Source organism: Chelonoidis abingdonii, chromosome 11 (genome assembly GCF_003597395.2).
Source record: "Chelonoidis abingdonii isolate Lonesome George chromosome 11, CheloAbing_2.0, whole genome shotgun sequence".
NCBI classification, from domain to species: Eukaryota; Metazoa; Chordata; order Testudines; family Testudinidae; genus Chelonoidis; species Chelonoidis abingdonii.
The window spans coordinates 1,902,439-1,921,237 of record NC_133779.1 but is presented as its reverse complement, the minus strand read 5'-3'; the positions used below and the strand labels follow the sequence as shown (position 1 = coordinate 1,921,237).

General features: G+C 58.6%; 1 protein-coding gene and 1 long non-coding RNA gene across 2 annotated transcripts; one reads left to right on the top strand and one right to left on the bottom strand.

Moving 5' to 3' along the window:
* Positions 1-384: 384 nt before the first annotated feature.
* LOC116833890 (uncharacterized) lies at positions 385-2,739 on the bottom strand. The gene is made up of 3 exons (XR_012656755.1): positions 1,862-2,739; positions 1,153-1,381; positions 385-787 (listed from the first exon to the last, which is right to left on the bottom strand). It is a non-coding gene; the product is annotated as an uncharacterized LOC116833890 (long non-coding RNA).
* A 117-nt stretch (positions 2,740-2,856) lies between these two features.
* On the top strand, positions 2,857-17,056 carry DMAC2 (distal membrane arm assembly component 2). The gene is made up of 6 exons (XM_032795667.2): positions 2,857-2,912; positions 8,487-8,653; positions 10,195-10,275; positions 10,383-10,522; positions 15,020-15,182; positions 16,625-17,056. Exons 1-6 carry the CDS (start codon positions 2,895-2,897, stop codon positions 16,839-16,841), a joined length of 786 nt encoding a protein of 261 aa, XP_032651558.1. The 5' UTR covers positions 2,857-2,894; the 3' UTR covers positions 16,842-17,056.
* The last annotated feature ends 1,743 nt before the right edge of the window (positions 17,057-18,799 follow it).

Genomic DNA, 18,799 nt, shown 5'->3' with positions numbered 1-18,799 from the left:
AGCATGCCCCACCCCACCAAAAAAAAAATCTCTCTCCTCTGCCCCTTTTACATGGCAGAACAATGCCCTGTGACCGCCATTGATTTCTCTTTGCTGCACGTGACTCGTGAGAAAGGCAACGGCAGAAATGCCACACGGGAAGTAGCAGGTTCGATTCTCTCTTGTTCACTCAGTTCCCGGGGCGGGACTGGGGGGGCAGGATGCAGGCGCCAGAGCCTCCAAAAATCTGCGGGGCCCAGTTCAGAGGAGTTGCGGCAAGAAGAAAGGAAAAGGTCCAACACATTTTATTTTAAAGTGGCAGCAGGGGGGGAAGGATCAAAACCCCAAACCAAAGAACACAACAGGCTCCTTCTCTGTCTCATCCCATCCGTCCATTGCCCCGTCCAAAGTCCCCGGATAGCGCATAACAGGCCCAGGACCTTCCATCCTACAGTCCTGTCCAGCCCAGTAATGCCCACTCCCCAGGCAGGCCCAGCAGGGGTTATATAAAGGGCTTCCCTACCCAGAACCCTTTGCGGAGAAGGGAAGTCCCTCCCCTGAGTCTAGGCTATTGACAGTTCATCTAGCCAATCAGCTCTTTCACCCGCTTGGTTTATAAGGCCCCCTGCATCCCACCACTCAGCTTCAAGGGGCAGAGAAATCAGTGGGAGGAGGTAGCTGGTCCCAGCAGCTCCCGTTCTGCAAAAAACTCTTCCATGTCCAGCTGCAGGTCCCACAGGTCCTGGATCTCCTGCGCAATGGAGTCCAGTTGCCAGAGAAGCACCAGGTCGGTCACCTGCAGGCTGAGCTGGGACGGGGAAGGGAGGAGAGGGAGTGAGTGAGTTATGGCTGGTGGCTTTCACGGGGCGGTGGGAGTTACCCAGGAACTCTGGTCCAGGCCTGTCCTGACCGGGCTGCTGGTGTTGAAGGGAAAGGAAGGTCTGGAACCACGAGAGGTTGCTCGCCTCTGTGACTGGGAATTGCGGCTGCTCCTGTCGAGCCAATCGCTAGCGGTGAAACCCGCCGGCAAAGCGGGCGTCTCCATCCCCCTCTAGTGCAGGTCTGCAGAGAAGATAACGGCCTTCTACTGCTGCCAGTTCCCCCCTTAGGAGTCCGCCACCAGGGCCCCCCCGCAAGCACCAAACCCCTTCTGAAAAACTAGTCTGAACTCACCAGCTCCTTCCGCACCCAAGAGATCCTGGCCTGGAAGCCGGAGCCTGGAGCAGTGTCCCTTTGGCTGCTTGTCCCAAGCGCTTCCAGCGCCTCCTGGCGCTCCCTTGCTGCCAGAGGGCCGTGTGTGTGTGGGGTGCAGAGCAGCGGTGGCAGCGGGGGCAGCCCCTTGAAGAGAGACCCCTCTTCTTCCATCCAGCAGCATTTGGACATTGGGGTGCCTGAGGCTGGCCTGGGGTGTCAGGGAAACCTCTGTTAGAGTCTCCCTGAAACAGGGTCATGCTCCGAAGGGTCCTATCGCAGCTGTGGACTAAGGCTGTCACCCCAGGCTTTTTGCACAGGGGGTCGCTCCCCCCTCTCAGACATTCCCCCTCCCCAAAGTTTTTTTCCTTTAATCCCTCCTGACCACCCCCTTCTTCTGTCCGAGAATTGAGGTGGGTGGCCTGAGTCTTTCCTAGCACATCTCTCACACGAGCAGAGCCCTTGGGATGCTGCAGGGAGGGGGCTGAGCTAGCGAAGGGCCCGGGTAGGGGGAGCGTGGCTGGGGCAAGAGGGAGAAACCAGGCATCTGTTGCCTTTGGCAGGGGATTGCAAAGGAGAAGGCTCTTGTGCCACTGATTATGGGAAGGGAGGGAGGAGGGGACGGAAGGACAAGCTGGCGATTGAGCGCCGTTCCCCAGCACGATGGGGCAGTTGAAGGGACCCTCCTTACCTAGCGAGCGGGAGGGCACTACCGAGCCACCAGGAAAGCTGCTGCGCCGATTCCCTTCCCCTCTGTCCCATGGAGCTGCTGAGCCCAGCCTGGACCTCCAGTGCAGGGAGCGGCTCTGGGCGCTGCCTGGCCAATGGTAATAAATGTGCCAGGCTCTCAAGCATCCAGCGGAGCTGTGGGCTCAAAGGTTGCAGGCGAAGCAGTCCGTCCCCACGCCCTTTGGCACGCGGCCACCCAGCTTGCCCCTTCCAGCAACTCCCTCCCATCCGAGCAGAAATTCCCAGGGGAAAGGCCACATGCCCTGGGCAGGAAACCCCAGTGCCTGCTCCTGGGACCCTCAAGCTGTACTAAGGGGGCACATAAGCACGTGGCACGGCTCAAAGAGAGCGCAGGTGGGGCTGCTTCGACCAGCTTTGCTGGGGCTCATGCACAGGATGGCTTGGACGCCCCCCGGCTCAGAGGAGTGAGATGCAGGCCCCTGCCCGCGCACGGCACTGGCTGGGGAGCTGGAGTCCAGCCACAGGGGCCCATGCTGGACCCCAGAGGGGAAACAGACGTGGTGGCCTGGAGCTATGCTGTGTGTCACCCACTGCACCCTACGTGCCCTCCCCCCAGTGAGGTGGAGGGCCCAGCTGTGGGTTGGCGCCGGGGGCTCCCCCTGTGTGAGAGCTGGGCAGCGGGGCCGTTACCCACCAGCTGGGCTGTGTGACAATGGCAGGGTGCACTTCCCACAAGCAGGTGTGGGGGAAACTGAGGCACAGAGCAGGGATGCAAGTGGCTCAGGGGTGCACAAGGAGTAAGAGCTGCAGCTAGCGCTCAGGATCCTGCCCTCCCCAACAACCTCCCCCCCAGCCAGGGCAGGAACCCAGGAGTCCTGGCTCCCAGCGCCCCTCCCACCCGTCCAGCCACTGGGATCACTACGGGGTCGCAGACAGGCGGGCTGACGGGGCGGGGCTACATGAGGGGGCGGGGCTGATCGGAGGGGGAAGGGCCGCTCGGTGGGCGGGGCCTGGAGTCACGTGGACGATCCAAGATGGCGGCGCCCAGGGCGGTAGGTACCGCGGGGGGGTGGGAATGTCCGCGTGCCCCGCCCCCCGGCAAAGCGTCCCGGGGGGGCAGGTTCCCGCCCGCTCCCCTAACGGCCCCCTCGAGTCCGGCCCCCCCGCCCCATGTCACCCCCCCGGGGTCCCAGTGCCTGGCGTCCGGTCCCCGCCGCCCCCATACCCCGTCTTCTTCACCCTCCCCCATGTCACCCCCCGGGGTCCCAGTGCCTGGGTCCTGCCCCCCCAGTCACCCCCTGGGCTCCAGTGCCTGGGTCCGGCCGCCACCTCCTCATAACCCCTCTCTTCCCCCTCACCCCATGTCACCCCCCCATGGGGTCCCCATGCTGGATCCTGCCCCCCCATAACTCCTCCTCTGCTCTCCTACCCCATGTCACCCCCTATGGGGTCCCCAGTGCCTGGGTCCTGCCCCCCCACCTCCATAACACCCCCCGCAGTTCCCAGTGCCTGGGTCCCTGCTCTCCGGTGTCCCCACTGCTGCTTTCTAGGGCCCCAGTAACCCGCCCTGATCCACAGTGCCCCCCCCCATGACGCCCCACTGCTGCAGGTGGCACCTGGTTGGGAGCCTCGGCACGACCTGCTCCACCTGAGCTCGTCCCCGGTCAGAGCGCGTCGCAGACTCTGTGCCAGCCGTGCCCGGCTCGGCGTCCGGGACCCTCCCGCTCTCACCACCTCTGGCTCCGCTGGGAGCTGAATACACTGGGGGGCTGGTTCCGCATTGCTCGGGGGGCGCAAGCTGCAGGGCGCCTGAGCCTGCCTTGCTAAACATAGGTGCCCGGTGGGAGGCTGCCTCGCACGTGTGACCGCGGGACGCCGCTTGTGTGTGAGGCTGCTCAATACCATCCGCAGAGCTAGGGAGTGACCCCTGCCTTGGGGTCAGGTGAGCAGCAAGAGGTCGTGCAAAAGACCCACGGTAGCAGAGTGCGGGGAAGGCCCCAGATGCTGGATCTGGGAAAGGACTGTGGTCCCTGCGACCTCAGAGTCGAGCCTGAATGTCCAGATTTCACTGGTGCAATGTAGTAGATTCATTGGCAGAGCCAGGCCTCGGGAAGCAGCTCCCAGCGCTGGCAGCCGGCCTGCGAAACCTCCACGCCCGCCCGGGGTGGCCCAGGTGCCAGGGTTATCGAGCTCTTCACTGGGTTGTGTCAATTGCACGTGGATTTCTAGTCAGTGTCACCACAGAGCCGCTGTTACTGGCTGGTCTGTTGCAGTGAGGTGTGGACTGGCCCGAGGGCCCCTGCAAACACAACCTTTGGTTAAAATAGGGTGACCAGACAGCAAGTGTGAAAAATTGGGCTGGGGGTGGGGGTAATAGGAGCCTATATAAGAAAAAGACCCAAAAATAACTGTCCCTATAAAATTGGGACATCTGGTCACCCTAGTTTAAAATTGCCTCCTTTGGGATTGCTTATAAAAGTGGCTTTTTAGGAACACCCCCCCCCCCAATATTTATGGGGCCGAATATCACCTTGGCAGTTTCCCTTTGAAACAGCGGCTGGGCTGCGTATCGTTGGTGGGTGATGGCAGCCTTTGCTAGGAAGGGTAGGCTCAGGGAGAAGGGTTTGAGGAATTGGATTTGAAATTCGAAATCCCTCAGGGGGAAGAGGGAGCTGAGAGCGCTGGCCAGCAGATGGCACTCGATCTCTTTGGGACGAGCGCCGGAGCGACCCTGGTGCTTTCCATGGCTGGGTCAAAGGGTTGGGTTCAGCCCCGGTCAGTAGTGACCTAAAGCTCCAGTTCGATGGTCCCCGTGTTACATTAGTTGTACGTGGTGACTGAACGCGTGGGCGAGCTGAGCTCTCTCTCCCTGCAAACAAGCCTTGGTCATGCTGTGAAGGACACTTTAGCCTTGACGGACCTCATCTTGGTCTTGTGACATTAACGTCCTCAGGTGAAGAAGTGGATTCTTGGCTGAAATCTTTGCAGCCTGCTTAACTTTTGCAGTTACCTGTAAAACCGTAACCTGATAGGTGAAAATGGCAAAGAATAAAGGAAAGGCGTTCGGTATTTGCGAGCCACGTGGGAGCCTCAGGAGTGCTAACCTCAAGCATTTTAAAAATCTCAAGGCAAGTCCCAAAGATCGGCAGATTGGCTTAAGAATCAGGGCATTTAAAATCCCGAGTTTAGAGTTCCTCTGATTCACCCGCTGGGTGGTTTTCTTGGGTTTTTTGAGCCTCTGGGGTATGCTCAGGCCAGAGGGCTAGAACTGCAGGTGTTTTTGAAAACGAAAGCTGAGATTGTCCTGACTTTGGGAGTTGGGACATTAAGACAAACACCACATATCGCGAGACTCTGATTAAACCCATCAGGGTTGGCAACGCTGGATCCACCCCCACCAGTGGTGAGTGGAGTGGGCTGTGTGGCCGATGATGGGGTGGGGGTGCAAGGCTGGTGACGGGGTGAAGATGCAGCACGTGGGACCGTCCGCTCCCCCTGCTGGTCAGTCAGCGCAGCCCCCACTGTGTGCCGGCTCTCAGCTAGCAGCCCCCCCGTCCCATTTCCGGCTGGCACTGGCTGTGCGCTACTGGCTGCGGTGGCTGGTGAGCCCAGGCAGGCACCAGGCAGCAGCCGGTTATGTGTTGCCTCTGCTGCCCACCCATCAGCCCTTTACGTGCTCCCCCCCGCCCTGTCCTCTCCCTGCTTTGCCTCTTCACCTCCCCAGCCCTGCTGCTCCTCTGTATCCCCCACCAGCGGGTGCATCTCGCTCCGAGCGCCCTGCAGAGAACCAGCCCCTGGTCGGCGCGCTCAGCTCACGAACAGCCTGGTCGGCAGGCGCCTTCCTTCCCCCACTGCCTCTGGCGGGGCCGGCGCCCGGGAAAGCTCACAACCCTCCGAGCCCTGCATGTGCCAAAGCCCCGCACGGCGCTGGCACGGGGCAGCCTCTCCGCCCCTCAGCTCAGCTCTGGAGTTTGGGGGTGGGGAGGAAGTGATTTCCACCCTATTCACGTCCCAACCCTGCAAGCTCCACAGCAGCTCCCCGGGCAGCCCCCTCCCCACTCACCGTGGGGCTGCTCTGTCCCCGGGCACCTCCCCTGCTGAGCCACCTCTCTGCTCCGCTGAAGTCAGGTTCCTGGGGCACAATGCTCCTAGGGCTTAACCCCTTCCTGCCCATGCTGTGGCCAGGGGACAGGAGGCGGCTGGGTTATGTGGGTGGCTAGCAGCAGCCTGGGGGTGTCAGCTGCCTTTCCACACTGTGCGGGCAGCAAGGGACAAGCTGTTTGGGGCGGGGGGGGGAAGAGATGAACTCTGCCAAGACACAGGCCAGGGTCATTCCCCCCAGCTCCGCGCATCCCTTCCCTCCCGCACGGTGCCGAAAGGCTGCTGCTGCCCACGCTCTGGTGTGACCCCTGGCAGAAATCTAGGGAGGGGGGACGTGAGACCCTGCCTGCCCCCCATGTGTTGCCTCGGGAAGACGTGGTACCAGGAGAGGCGGGGCTGTCCCGAGGGCCCAGCCAGACGAGGGAGGAGGACGGAGAGGGTCTGGCAGGGAGGGTCGGGTCGGTTGGTCACCGACTTGTGAGAGAGATGTACAGGAATGTGTGTGGGGGGGGTGTATGTGTGTGTCACCTCTCCCTGTGTGCATGTGTGTGGGGGTAGGGGTGTATGCTTGTCACCTCTACCCCCCCCACGCACACAGGGAGAGGTGACACGCATACACCCCTACCCCCCCCACGCACACAGGGAGAGGTGACACGCATACACCCCTACCCCCCACACACGTACACAGGGAGAGGTGACACGGATACACCCCACCCCCCACACACGCACACAGGGAGAGGTGACACGCATACACCCCCACCCCCCACACACGTCCACAGGGAGAGGTGACACGGATACACCCCACCCCCCACACACGCACACAGGGAGAGATGACACGCATACACCCCTACCTCCCACACACGTACACAGGGAGAGGTGACACACACACACACCCCCCACGCACACAGGGAGAGGTGACACGCATACACCCCTACCCCCCCCACACGCACACAGGGAGAGGTGACACGGATACACCCCACCCCCCACACACGCACACAGGGAGAGGTGACACGCATACACCCCTACCCCCCCACACTCACACAGGGAGAGGTGTGTGCGTGTCACCCCTCCCTGTGTGCGTGTGGGGTGTGTGTGTGCGCGTGTCACCTCTCCCTGTGTGCGTGTGGGGTGTGTGTGTGTGTCACCTCTCCCTGTGTGCGTGTGGGGGGGGGTAGGGGTGTGTGTCACCTCCCCCTATGTGTGTGACCCATCCCCATGTGAACCCTAAAGCCTTAAGGTTAATAAAGATTCCAGCTACGCAGGATTTTTTAATGGGGGCTCAGTCAACTCGACATCAATTTGAATGTTTGTCCTGCGTAGTTCTGACGATTGCCGTCGACCTCGCTCGAATGCGCGAGATTTTACCAGGTGTCCCGTGTTCAGCACAGGGAAATCCGGTCTCCCCACCCTTCGCCGAGTTTCCCAGCTGCCTGGGTTTACTGAAGCTCTTTGCTGGCCTTTCCCCTCCTCCTCTTTTTATGAATTACGTTGCAAAACCAGACCCATTAGACCCTCCATTTGTGGCTTCAGCCCAGGAGATGCACAGAGGGGACAGAGCCGCTCTGCTGCTGTGTGGTTGGATGTTTCTTGGCAAGGGCTGGAACAAAGGTCTCCTTGGCTTGGGCCAGCTGCTCTGAGCTGTGGCTGCATCTCCAGCGGGAGAGTTGAAGGTGTTTTGCTGTAGCGAGCGCTGCTTTAATCGCGTCTCTCCTGCAGACAGATGCTTCAAGTTTCAAAAACCCTGTGCATGTAATTTCTGGTTCTGCAGCTAATGAATGAAGCTGTGAGGTGAATGTCTCCTTGTAGGAAAACTGAGACACAGACTGGGGAAGAGATTTGCTCACAATTTGGCAGCAATTGGTGAATAGGATAGGACCGAGGATAGGATAGGATAGGACAATCTGGCTGGGGATAGGACCGAGGTTTCTTGACCCCCAGACTCATTATTATCCTCTTTATACACGAGGGAAACCGAGGCACAGAGAGGGCAAAGTGGGAGAGCTGGGAAAGAAACCCAAGAGTCCTGAATCCTAGTCCCACCCCTGCTTTAACCACTAGACACACTCCCAGAGCAGGGGCTAGAACCCAGGAGTCCTGGCTCCCACTCCCCAGGCAAAAAGCATTGTAAATGAGAAGCAGGTATCAAGGTGCCCTCCTGGGCTGGGGAATCCAGCTGTTTCTGCAGTGGCTGAGTTGTCTGCCAGTGTGATGCTGTGAGCCACCATCCGAGGTGTGAAATCCAGTTTCCAATCAGTGCAGTGCGATCACACAGGATGTGTCCCTGTCTCCTGTGCGGCCGTCACTTGTCAGCATGCGGCTCTGATCCCTTGGGAGCAGAGAGGCCACCTTTAACCTCGAGCCAGCAGAGCCCTCTGGGAGGCGGGAATGGGGACGAATTGGGCTGCATATGTTAGCAGAGGATTCTCTTTGTATTCTGCTGTTTGCATTGACAGCCCCCAAACCCCCGGCCTTAGAAATCCAATGGACTGTCCGGGAGTTCACGTGATTAACCATGTGTCTTGCAGCTCCGGCAATGTGGGGCCTTCACCCGCCGTCCGTACGGCAGTGGCACCTCCCCAGACCCTCAAAAGGGCGGCATCCTTCAGTACCTCTGTAACTGGTTCTGTGACATCGAATACCTCGTCGGCTGGAGCGCGAAGCTTCGCTACAGAAACCTGCGAAGGAAGAACGCGTACGTACAGCCCTTGCCTCTGGTTTTCCCGAACCAAGAAGGGGGGCGAGGGGTGGGGAGAGATGGCTAGAACTTGATCCAGCAACTGACTTCTTGGAAAAGAGAAACTTCTGAGCAGCTGTGACTGTAAATGGGTTGGTTATGGAAGCCAAGAACTGCCAGGTACCTATGGGGAGACGTGCAGAACCAACTGCTCGTGAGAGATCTAAAGCGGAGCTAGTGGGAATTGTTTGGTATTTTTTTGGGGTGAAAAAATGCCGATTTGTTTTTGTTTTTTTTCAAACTGAAGCTGTTCGTGGGAAAGGGTCAGTTTTGATGAATTTCCCAGCAAGACAAAAATGCTGGAAAAACCTTTTGAATTGGCAAGTTTCGTTTTTGTTTTTGTTTCATTTGAAGCAACTTTTTGGTCTGGAAATTTGGTCTTGCCAATTCAAAAGTTAATTGATACTAAAAGAAAAGTAAAAAGGTCAAAACTGAAGCAAAATGTCTCTGAAGTCAGAAAACGTTTCCACCAAGCTAAACCGGATGTTTCTGTTCCGTTTGTCTGCTCACAAGTGTTGGAGATTTTGCTCTTTTGTCTCGATTCTGTATGAGAAACGTTTTCCAGATCTTGAAAATTCTCACAGGGCCTGAAAACCATTCCTGCCCGGCCCTCTTGTAAAGAAGAATACGCAGCCCTTCTGTGGCACTTCTCCTCAGGAGTGCTCCGAACTCAAAGGCGCAGCTGTTGTGACTGGGTTATGGGCAGTGCGACCTAGTAGTCGGAGCAAGTATCTGCAGTCACGAGTCAGGAGCCAGGGGCAGGAGACAGACTGGAGGTTGGGAACTACAAGTGAGGTGCCAGGAGCTGAGCTTGGTCGGGACGCCAGGCTGGGGGAGGGTTGGAACGTGGCTGCATCTGTGACCCTCGTGGACCTGGGTTCGAGACCCAAGGCACAGGGGACTTGCATCTGAGCTGTGGAGCCCTTTGCAGCTGGTGTCGCCTGCACCCAAGGGCTAGAAGCTGTTACCAGCTGGTGGCACTGTCAGTGGGGTTTCTGGGTCTCCATCCGGTTCCTCACAGCTCATAAGACTCACTAAGTCTCAGGGTTGCTCTGGTCCTGGCATAGTGTGTGGGAGAGAAGCTGCCCTGGCAGTTTGGACTTGGTTCTCCAGCGGTTTTTAACTTCAGGACAGTTATCTGAGTCCACATCATATTGTTGGTTGTTACCGTAGCACTGGGAGCCCCAGTCGTGGATCAGGGCCCCACTGTGCCAGGCACTGCACAAACGCAGAACAAAAAAACCCGTCCATGCTCCTCTTATCCATTTACACGCCTTGGACCCGCACGGATTGAAACGAACGGGCTCCGTGTACATATTTCTGGGCAAAATTTCGAATAGATCGTAACCTCTTTGGAGCAAGGGCTGCGTGTGTACAGCTCCGAGCACGCCAGGGCCCTGCTCCAGTTCAGAGGTTACATCATAATAATAGTCCTTGAAATGCATCATTTTTGGGTTGAAAAGTGTTATGATCCTTTCCGCCTCTCCCCCTTTTGCCAGGTACTACGGTTACACCAAGGACATCTACGGAGACAATGTTGCCGCCGCCTTCTTCGTCCTGTCCCACAGAGGAAGAGTGAGGTATTGACGCTCTCGGCCAAGCCCTGGAGATGTGGGTCTGGCCTGGGAACCCCCTTGGCAGAGTCCCAGTGCCTCAGTTCTCCTAACGCTGGCGTTTCTCCTTCCAGGTTTCAAGGCCAGGAGACTTGGTTCTGTCCGGACCAGCGTGGGAAGTACAGCTCCGATTTCCTGCAGCTCCGAGACGTGCCTGTGGTGGCCATCGACCTCACAGGCTCCGTGTTGAACTATGATGGGCTGGATAACCTAGGTGAGAAATCGATGGACTCCGCAGAGGGCATTTGTCTGGGGGATCTTTGGTGCAGCTGGGGGCACAGAAACACTCAGGCTCACAAGACTGGCTTTTCTTAAGGAGGAGGCAGTGCGGGCTAGTGGATAGAGCCCTGGAGTGGGACTCAGGAGACCTGAGTTCTGTTCCCAGCTCTGCTGCTCCCTGGTCCCCATCTCTGTGCCTCCATTTCCCCATCTGTAAAATGGGAATCGTGATCCCAACCTCCTTTGTAAAGAGCTTTGAGATCAAAGGATGAAGCCGGGCTGATAAGTTTTGCTGATTTCCCTTGTCCCAGAGCTCTTGAATGTCCCAGGAGTCTTCCATGGAGTGAGCGTTTCTCAGGGCACAAACAGTTAACCTGTGGAACTCACTGCTGCAGGATATTGTTGGAAGAACTAGATTAGTACATTCGAGAAAAGATTAGACATTTACTGTAATAGCAGCAGCAATGCGTCTCTCCTCTGGGAATCCCAGGGCGCACTCATTATTAATTTATACAACAATAGTGCCTAGGTGCCCCCACTGCGGCCCAAGGCCCCATGGTGCCAGGCGCTGTACAGACGATCTCTGCCTCATAGAGTGTATGGTCTAATGTATAGACCGTATTGGGAGGAGCGGATTGATAGTTGGAGGCAGAGACCCTCCGTCCCTTCTTGTCTTTAAGGCTGGTGCTGTAAGGTTCAGACAGCTACTGTGTGTCAGGGAAGTGACAGGACAGGCCGGTTTCATACTAACTAATCCCAGGGGACCATGCTGACACTGGGTGATTCAGGGACATACCAATCTATTTATCTGCTGATGTGATGCCCAGTGTGACCCTGGGGCTACAAGGGCTAATGCTGGCCTGGGCTGCACAAACCAGGGAATCTCCTGCCGGGGCAGAGGGGTTATTTTCCCCCTGTGTCTGGCCCTGTGTGACCGCTGCGGGGACCTAACGTCCAGTTCTGGTGCCCACTAGTCAGGAAGGAGGTTGATCAAGGGGAGAGGGTCCTCGAAGGAGCCAGGAGAATGATCGAAGGGTTAGAAAACCTGCCTTGGAGTGGCAGACTCACAGAGCTCGGCCTATCGAGCTTAACACCAGGAAGGTTCAGAGGTGTTGCGGTTACTCTGTAAGTATCTATACGGGAAGCAGCGATTTCATACCAAGCTCTTCAGTCTCGCCGAGGAAGGTTGAATCCGGCCCATGGTTGGAAGTTGAAGCCAGATGAATTCAGACTGGAACTGAGGTGTGGATTGTTCACAGGGAGGGTAATTTACTAGAGCAGTTTCCCAAGGGGGGGCAGGAGAGAGAGTGAACGTGTGTGTGTGTGTTTAAAAGCTCTGCTGTTTTCTGGCCTGTGGCGCGCAGGTCAGGCCAGCTGATCACGTGCTCCCTTACAATCTGTTCCTCCATTTCAGCATCACCATTTTTGGCTGTGGAAATCCACTTTGGCCTTTGCCTTCCTGCTTCCTGTGCCTTTTAATATTTCATACTGTTCCCTGGCTGGGAGCCCGTCGGAGGCAGTAATATAGTGGGCTCCTCTCTGGGCTCGCAATGCCGACATCGCGTTCTTAATGGACAAGGGGGAGCCAAGGAAGGTGGAGCCTGAGGATCTGGGTAAAATCTCGCGCTGAGGGTTTATCAGGCTGAGAAATCATCTCCCACAGGAAGTGGCTGTAACCTGCCTGCCGGAGTCACTGGCCAAAACCCCAGAGAGCAGAGGTGGGGAGAAAACCCCTTTTCTTTTCTCTAACTTCGGGGAGGTCACTGCTGCGTCTGGCTTAGCATTCTCCTGCGCTTACAGCTTGGGTGTCAGCGATCCCAGCCCCGACTCATTTGTCTAAGAATCCGACTCCCCCGGTGTTCACTTTGTACCAGTCTTTTCCGCGAGTGGCCAGTGCCACGATCCACGGCTGGTGCATGTTGGTCCCGGGATCTCCGTGGTGGAGCCAAAGGCAGGACGGGAGCCTTGGTGTGCAGCTGGGTGGCCGGCTACCTTGAGAAAATTACAGGCAGTTCCCGGTGGCTGAGTTGGCAGGGTGTGTTCCTCGCTGTGAGATCCTTCGTAATGCACGGCTGGCATGTCCGTTTCCTGGCAGTCGGAAGCAGCTGCTATCTCAGGCAATGATTTGATTAACCTAATCCATCTGCCTGCATTAGTCTGAAATAATCAGATATGTCCAAAGACATAACGCTGCCATCTGTTGAGACCAGATCTCAGGTTACACAGAGATCTGTTGTCTGGTGTTTAGCTGTCGCTTTGGTCTGATCTTGTTGTGGACTCATCATTGCCAGCTCAGGATTTTAGTGCGAGTCTGGCAAGATTTGGTGGTGTCTTTAAAGCCCCAGTGCCTGGAGTCCTGTGATTCCATGAGCCCCTCAGGGTGTGTCCACATTGCAAAGGAGAACCCGTGGTGCTGAATCTCAGAGCCTGGGTCAACTGACTTGAGCTCACGCTGAGGGGTTAAAAACAGCACAGCAAACCTGGAAAGCCCGCTGCAGCTCTGGGCTCCCGGCAGCCAGACAGCCCTCTTCTTGAGAGGTTTGCCCCCTTGCCCACCCAGCATTGGCCAGGGGACTTGGACTTAAAAGCATCCAGAGGGCAGGGCAACAGTGGCTGTTATGGACACAGGGCGGAATGGCTGCTGGTTGCAATGGTGCTAAGCCACCTGGGAACCAGCAGTTTGTGTCAGTGACTCTTTGTTTCCCCGCCCTGGTCTCCCATCTCGAGTTAGAAGAGCTGGTTCCCTCGTAAGGGAATGCACAGCACGCTGGGCCAAAATCAGCCCTGCACTGACTTGCCGAGGCTTGAATCGGGGAGGAGTTTGTCTACAGTTATCTTCGTCGGTTTCTCTGCTGCTAGACAAAGAGGCAGGAGGAGGCTACCCCTTTTCCTTCAGCTGACGCAGCCCCCTAATTTTCAGGGGTTGGTTCCTGACCTTGCTGCGCGTCTCTGGTTAGTGGAGCCAGGTTTGGGTTGGTCTCTGGCTGCAGGGTGGGGGCTGGACTTTCTCCACCCCTCGGGTGGTTTCTGGTTCTCGCCCACGGCTGCCGGGCCCGATTCTCAGTTGCTCTGCGCCTCGTGTAGTCGCAGCAGAGCGGCGCAGGGGGCGGCATTTCACCCCGCTGTGGGCTGGTGGAAGGCGATGGGGAATTCGGTGCATCACTTGCACCATCTCTGAGCATCCCTCAGCGGAGTTCAGGGAAAGGCCAGTCCTTCCCACCATTGGCTCTGCATCACCAGGGGCCATGGTTGCTGGGCGTTTCTGCGGGACTTGGGTTTTATTTTATCAGTTTGATGGAGGAGGGTTGGTTATTTTTAAGCATTTTTTTTTTTAATGGATGTGAATATTCACTGTTGTGGGAAACTCTGGGGGGTCAGACAAAGTGGGAGTCAGACGATGGTTACTTAATGGCAGGAGATGTTGAGATTCAAGTTAGCGCTTTAGAACCATTAAATCACAAACTGGCAGCATCACGTGTCAAAACAGGCAAAGTCACTTGCCTGAAATCGAACGCTCAAGCAGCGCTTTTCACACGTTGAAAATCGAACTAGCTCTGCGTGTTGATCATCCTGTCGGGAAATCGACGTTCAGCACCATGTGCTGGTCAAAGCCGAGTTCTTCCAGCCCTAGATAGAACCCAGCCCCCCAGCTCACGCTTCTCTGTGCCGCCCCTCAAAACGAGGGTTTGGTATTTATTGCCCTGGAGCTCAGTGAGAAGATCCAGCCTCTGAGCAGAGTTGCAGGAGGAGGGAGAAGGAATCGGGGCCTTTCCTCATGGGTGTTGACTATCTGGCCACGTTGTAGCTTGCGGAGATTATTTTTCAGGTTGCCGGTAGCAGCCAAATGGATTTTTGAGGCCTGTGTTGCGTCAAGTTACGATTCCCCACCTCCTCTACCACCCTTGGCCGGCATTTCTTTGCCTGGGTGCGTAGTGAGCTCAGAGATACCAATCCAGAAGGGAGCATCTAGTCTGACCTCCTGCACCTTGCAGGCCACAGGCCCTCACCCGCTCTGGCTGAGGAAGGGGAAACCCACCAGGGTCTCTGCCGAGCCGACCTGGTGGTGGTGGTGGATTCCTTCCTGACCCCAAATCTGGGGATCAGTTAGACCTCGAGCATGTGGGTGAGACCCGCCCACCAGACACCTGGGGAAGAATTCCCTGTAGTAGCTCAGAGCCTTCCCTGCCTAGTGCCATGTCTCCAGCCGCTAGAGCTATTCGCTGCTAGGCACGCTCAGGTGACATAGAGAAAAGGGGCTGAGTGCCTCCCGTTGCCAGAGCCATCACTGGGGCGTGGGCGCCAGGCGAGAGGGAGGTGGGTAAGCGCCACCTCCTGTGGGAGGAGACAAAATTCAGGTTCTGGGATCACCTCGGAAACTCTCCCTCTGGGTGGGTACCGAGATTGGGGCCAGCGGAGGTGGGGGGGGCTGGCCGGCTGCCAGCGGGCTTGGGGACACGCGGCTCCACCCTCCTTTTCCTTTCCACACCTGCAGTGAAGCTGACGGCGCTGAAATCCCTGGACCTGAGCCACTGCCTCCACATTGACGACTGGACCCTAAGCCGGCTGCATGTCTTCAAGGACAGCCTGGAGGAGCTCTCGCTGGCTGGGTGCCCCCAGGTCACGGAGCGGGGCCTGGCTTGCCTCCACCAGCTCGAGTGAGTGGGCAGCGCGGTGCAGTAGTCAGAGCGTGGGGCGGGGAATTGGGACACTTGGGTTCAGAGGCTGGCTTTAGGACGGAGGGGAGGGCTAGGAGTTAGAGCAGGGGGTGCTGGGAGCAAGGAGGCCTGGGTTCTACCCTCCATTCTAGGAAGGGAGTGGGGCATAGTGGTTAGAGGAGCCAGGACTCCTGGGTTCTGTTCTGGGTTCCAGGTCTAGTGGTTAGAGCAGGGGGGAGTCAGAACTCCTGGGCGCTATCCCTCACTTTCGCTGTCGCTCTGTGCCTCAGTTTCCCTCTCTCTGTGAGGGGGCGTTGTGGGGGAGCTGTGCGGTCTGGCTAATTAGCCAGAAAGGGCTTTGAGCTGCTCGGGAAGAGCCCAGGAGCATGATGGTTATTCCTGCCCCGCCCCTCAGACAGTGCAGCTGCGCCAGCCGGGGGATCCGTCGTGTTGCACTCACGTAAAATCCCCCGGCGGTGCTCAGCCGTGGGCGTCTTTGGGAACACTGGCACGCAGGAGCCGCTGGAGCCGATGAGTCACCGTGGATCGCCTGGGTGTGGTGCGGACAGATCCCGGTTCCGCTCGCCCTCTCTCGGGCGTGTGCCATGAAGGTGGGTGGCTGTGCCCCGGCTGCCCCTGGCCGGGGAGAACGCCGTGTCCTGCCCACGTGGGAGCTAACGTGAGGGCCAGGCAGCGTTACTGGGACTCGGAGAAACCCACTTTGTCCTCACCTACCACGTGTGGAAATGACGCCTACCCCCCCAGCTCCCCAAGGACTGTACCAGTGCCCTCCTCTTCCACCCAAGACACGACAGGCGCCCTGTGCGTTGGGTTCACTTCCACGGTGCCTCTCCTGGTGGGAGCTGTGCTCCTGCAGACACCGACCGTCCCTTTTGCCCCAAGACATCAAAGCACTTTCCAATCTCCCCATCCACCCGGCGGAGAAACTGAGGTGCAGACAGGGAATAGCGAGTTGCTGGAGTCTGTGCTACCTGGGAATAGAACCCAGGCGTCCGGGCCACATTTCTGCCTGCTCTAACCACTAGAACACCACTCCTTCCCCTGAGGCCAAAGGGCCAGGGCCAGGTTTTTAAAGGTTCGCTGGTGCCTGTCTCCCGGTGGAGCTGATTCCCATTGCATCTCCAGTGGGAGTGAGGAGCCGAAAGACAAAAATCCAGCTCTGGAATCTCTCTTCCCTCGCGTTGAGCATCCTTTGAGGGGAGAACGTGGCTTATGGGCCTGCGGGGCTTGGAGAGAGGAGGGGGGCAGCGGGGGCTGGGTGGGAGGAGAATCTGGCTCCGCTCCCAGCTCTGGGGGGGAACCTCTCTAGATGAGTCAGTGTGTGGCCCAGAGGAATTTTTATGAGCAGTGTTGCCCTGGCCACAAGGCTGCTCATCGCTCTGCGTTTCGTTCTTATCCCTTTTCCCCGTCACCCTCCCCAGGCACCTGCGACGCCTCGACCTCTCGCACCTGCCCTCGGTGGCCACCCCGGGGCTGATCCGCATCTTGGTGGAGGAGATGCTGCCCGGGTGCGAGGTGGTGGGGCTGGGCCCCAGGGACGGACTGGCCCCAATTTCTGGCACCCAGACAAGCAGGGACGGAAGGGAGGAGCCCAGCGTCCCCAGCGAGGACAGGAGAGCTGGTGAGATCCCTGCTTGACGCCCGGCTGCCCTGCCCCTGGCTTTTGCCGATGCTGGCGGAAGAGGGTGGGAAGAGATGGCCGCAAGCCGTGCTCCCCTCCGATCACGGACCGCGAAGGACCCCAGCATCGCCGTAGATTGTGGGTGTGGCTGGGCGGTCCGGGCCCCCCGCTATGCTTGCACCCAGGACAGGGCTTGCAATCGGCAGGACCGCGCTGTGGTCATTAAAGGCCCCATTAATGCTGCTGCCGCGTCCTTGTTTGTGGGGAGAGGCGCGAGCGCCAGGAGCACGTGGGGATACCAGGATGGAAGTGGCCAGGGGCCTTTGCAGCTCAGCAGGTGAACCCCCTGGATGGGATGGGGTGGTTTGGTTTGGGTGGCGTTGGGGCTGTCCGGGAGCCTGGAGCGGCTTGAAGGGACCTGGGAGAAGGGAAGATTTTTTGCGTTGGGCTGAGAGTTCTCAGAGCACAACCATGCGGCATGTTCCCCACTCCGCAGTGGGCAGGAAACAGCAGAAAGAAAAGTAAAACAAACAGCCCCTTCCCTCCGTTCAGGCCAGCTTCATCCTGGGAAGAAGCGACAGCCACCTCCCGCCCTGCCTGTTTGAAGGCGGGCGGGCAGAGAGCTGGACGCGCCTTCATATTCCTAGGGGAAGGCTGTCGTGCCCGCGTCTCCCCCTCCCGCCCGCAGGCCGGGCCCAATGCTGCCTCCCTCGCAGCCTGCCTGGCGTTCCTCCACCAGCAGGACTTGTGAGGGCTGGGGGGGCCCGGGATGTGGAACAGCTCATTGGACCCACTTCTGCTGGGGGGAGAGAGCCACTTGGGAGCCTCCTGGCGCGCTGGACGGGCCCCGCAGAAGAACTCCATGTTCGCTCCAAAGCGCGTCTACCACCAGCTCTGACCTCCCCTCCGGCCGGGTACGGCACCGATCCCTGGTGCCTGTCACCCGGACATGTCATCCAACAGCACGGTGCCGCCGACAGCACGGCGCCTGGGGAGAGGCGTCTCTCGCCTGCCCCTGCCCAGTGCCGGGCTGTGCGCCAGCTGCACTGGGTGCCAAGTGATCTGTCCATGTATCTCTGCCCCCAAGGGAGGCCGTTAGCCAGGGGGAAGCTTCTGTTCCCCGTTAACTTTTGTCTTGGGCGTCAGCTGCCCATGAAGGCTGCTGGGTGCGGGGTGCCCGGCGCCCATGTGCTGAGCCTGGCGCAGGCTTGAGTGTGTTTTTTGAAAGCCCTTGGGTGCTTTTGCAGCTGGTGGTTTGGGGTTTGAGTGGAGGAGCCTGGAGCATGGCCAGCAGCTCATGCCTGGGAGAAAGGGGCTGGCACGGTCCTGCCGCTCATTTTGTGGCGGAGTCTGAGCCTCACCAGTGTGACCCAACCACACTCCTCACAGGACAGGTGGGGGAACCCTGGGCCCAGCAAGGAGTGATTTGTTCCTAGTCATCTGGTGAGTCCGTTCTCGAGCAGGGGACAGAACCCAGGAGTCCTGGCTCCTGCTCTCCCCCCGCCCCCTTCTGCTCTAACCACTAGACCCTACTCCCCTCCCAGAGCTGGGGATGGAACCCAGGAGTCCTGCTGCCCAGCCCCCCGCGCTAACCAGCAAAGCCAGAATTCACCCCGCTGGCTCCTGGAGTGGAAGTGCTGATGGGCTGTTTATTTTTAGCAGCAGGTTCCTGGTTCAAACCCCCTTATCGCCTCCCTGGGCCTATCTGGCCGTGACCCAGGCGGGGGGCAAACGCCGCCCTCCGGGTGCCTCAGCCACAGGCCTCATAACTCCCTGCGCTGCCGGCTCCCGAATGTGGGGCTGGGGGGGGTTTCGAGCAGGGGTGGAGGAGGTGACAGCGCAGCCTGGCCCCGGCCAGCGAGTCAGGCTGTCGGAGGCCGGGGCGAGGCAGGTGGGTTGGGGGCTGACCCTGGGTCAGTTTGGCGGGTGGGGGGCTGGGCTGTGTTAAGAAGGGGGGGTTCCTGCGGGATGCTGG

Coding starts and splice junctions, on each gene's coding strand:
- DMAC2 (XM_032795667.2), top strand. Junction 8,654..10,194: donor AACCTGCGAAGGAAGAACGC/GTACGTACAGCC, acceptor CCCTTTTGCCAG/GTACTACGGTTACACCAAGG. Junction 10,523..15,019: donor TGATGGGCTGGATAACCTAG/GTGAGAAATCGA, acceptor CCACACCTGCAG/TGAAGCTGACGGCGCTGAAA.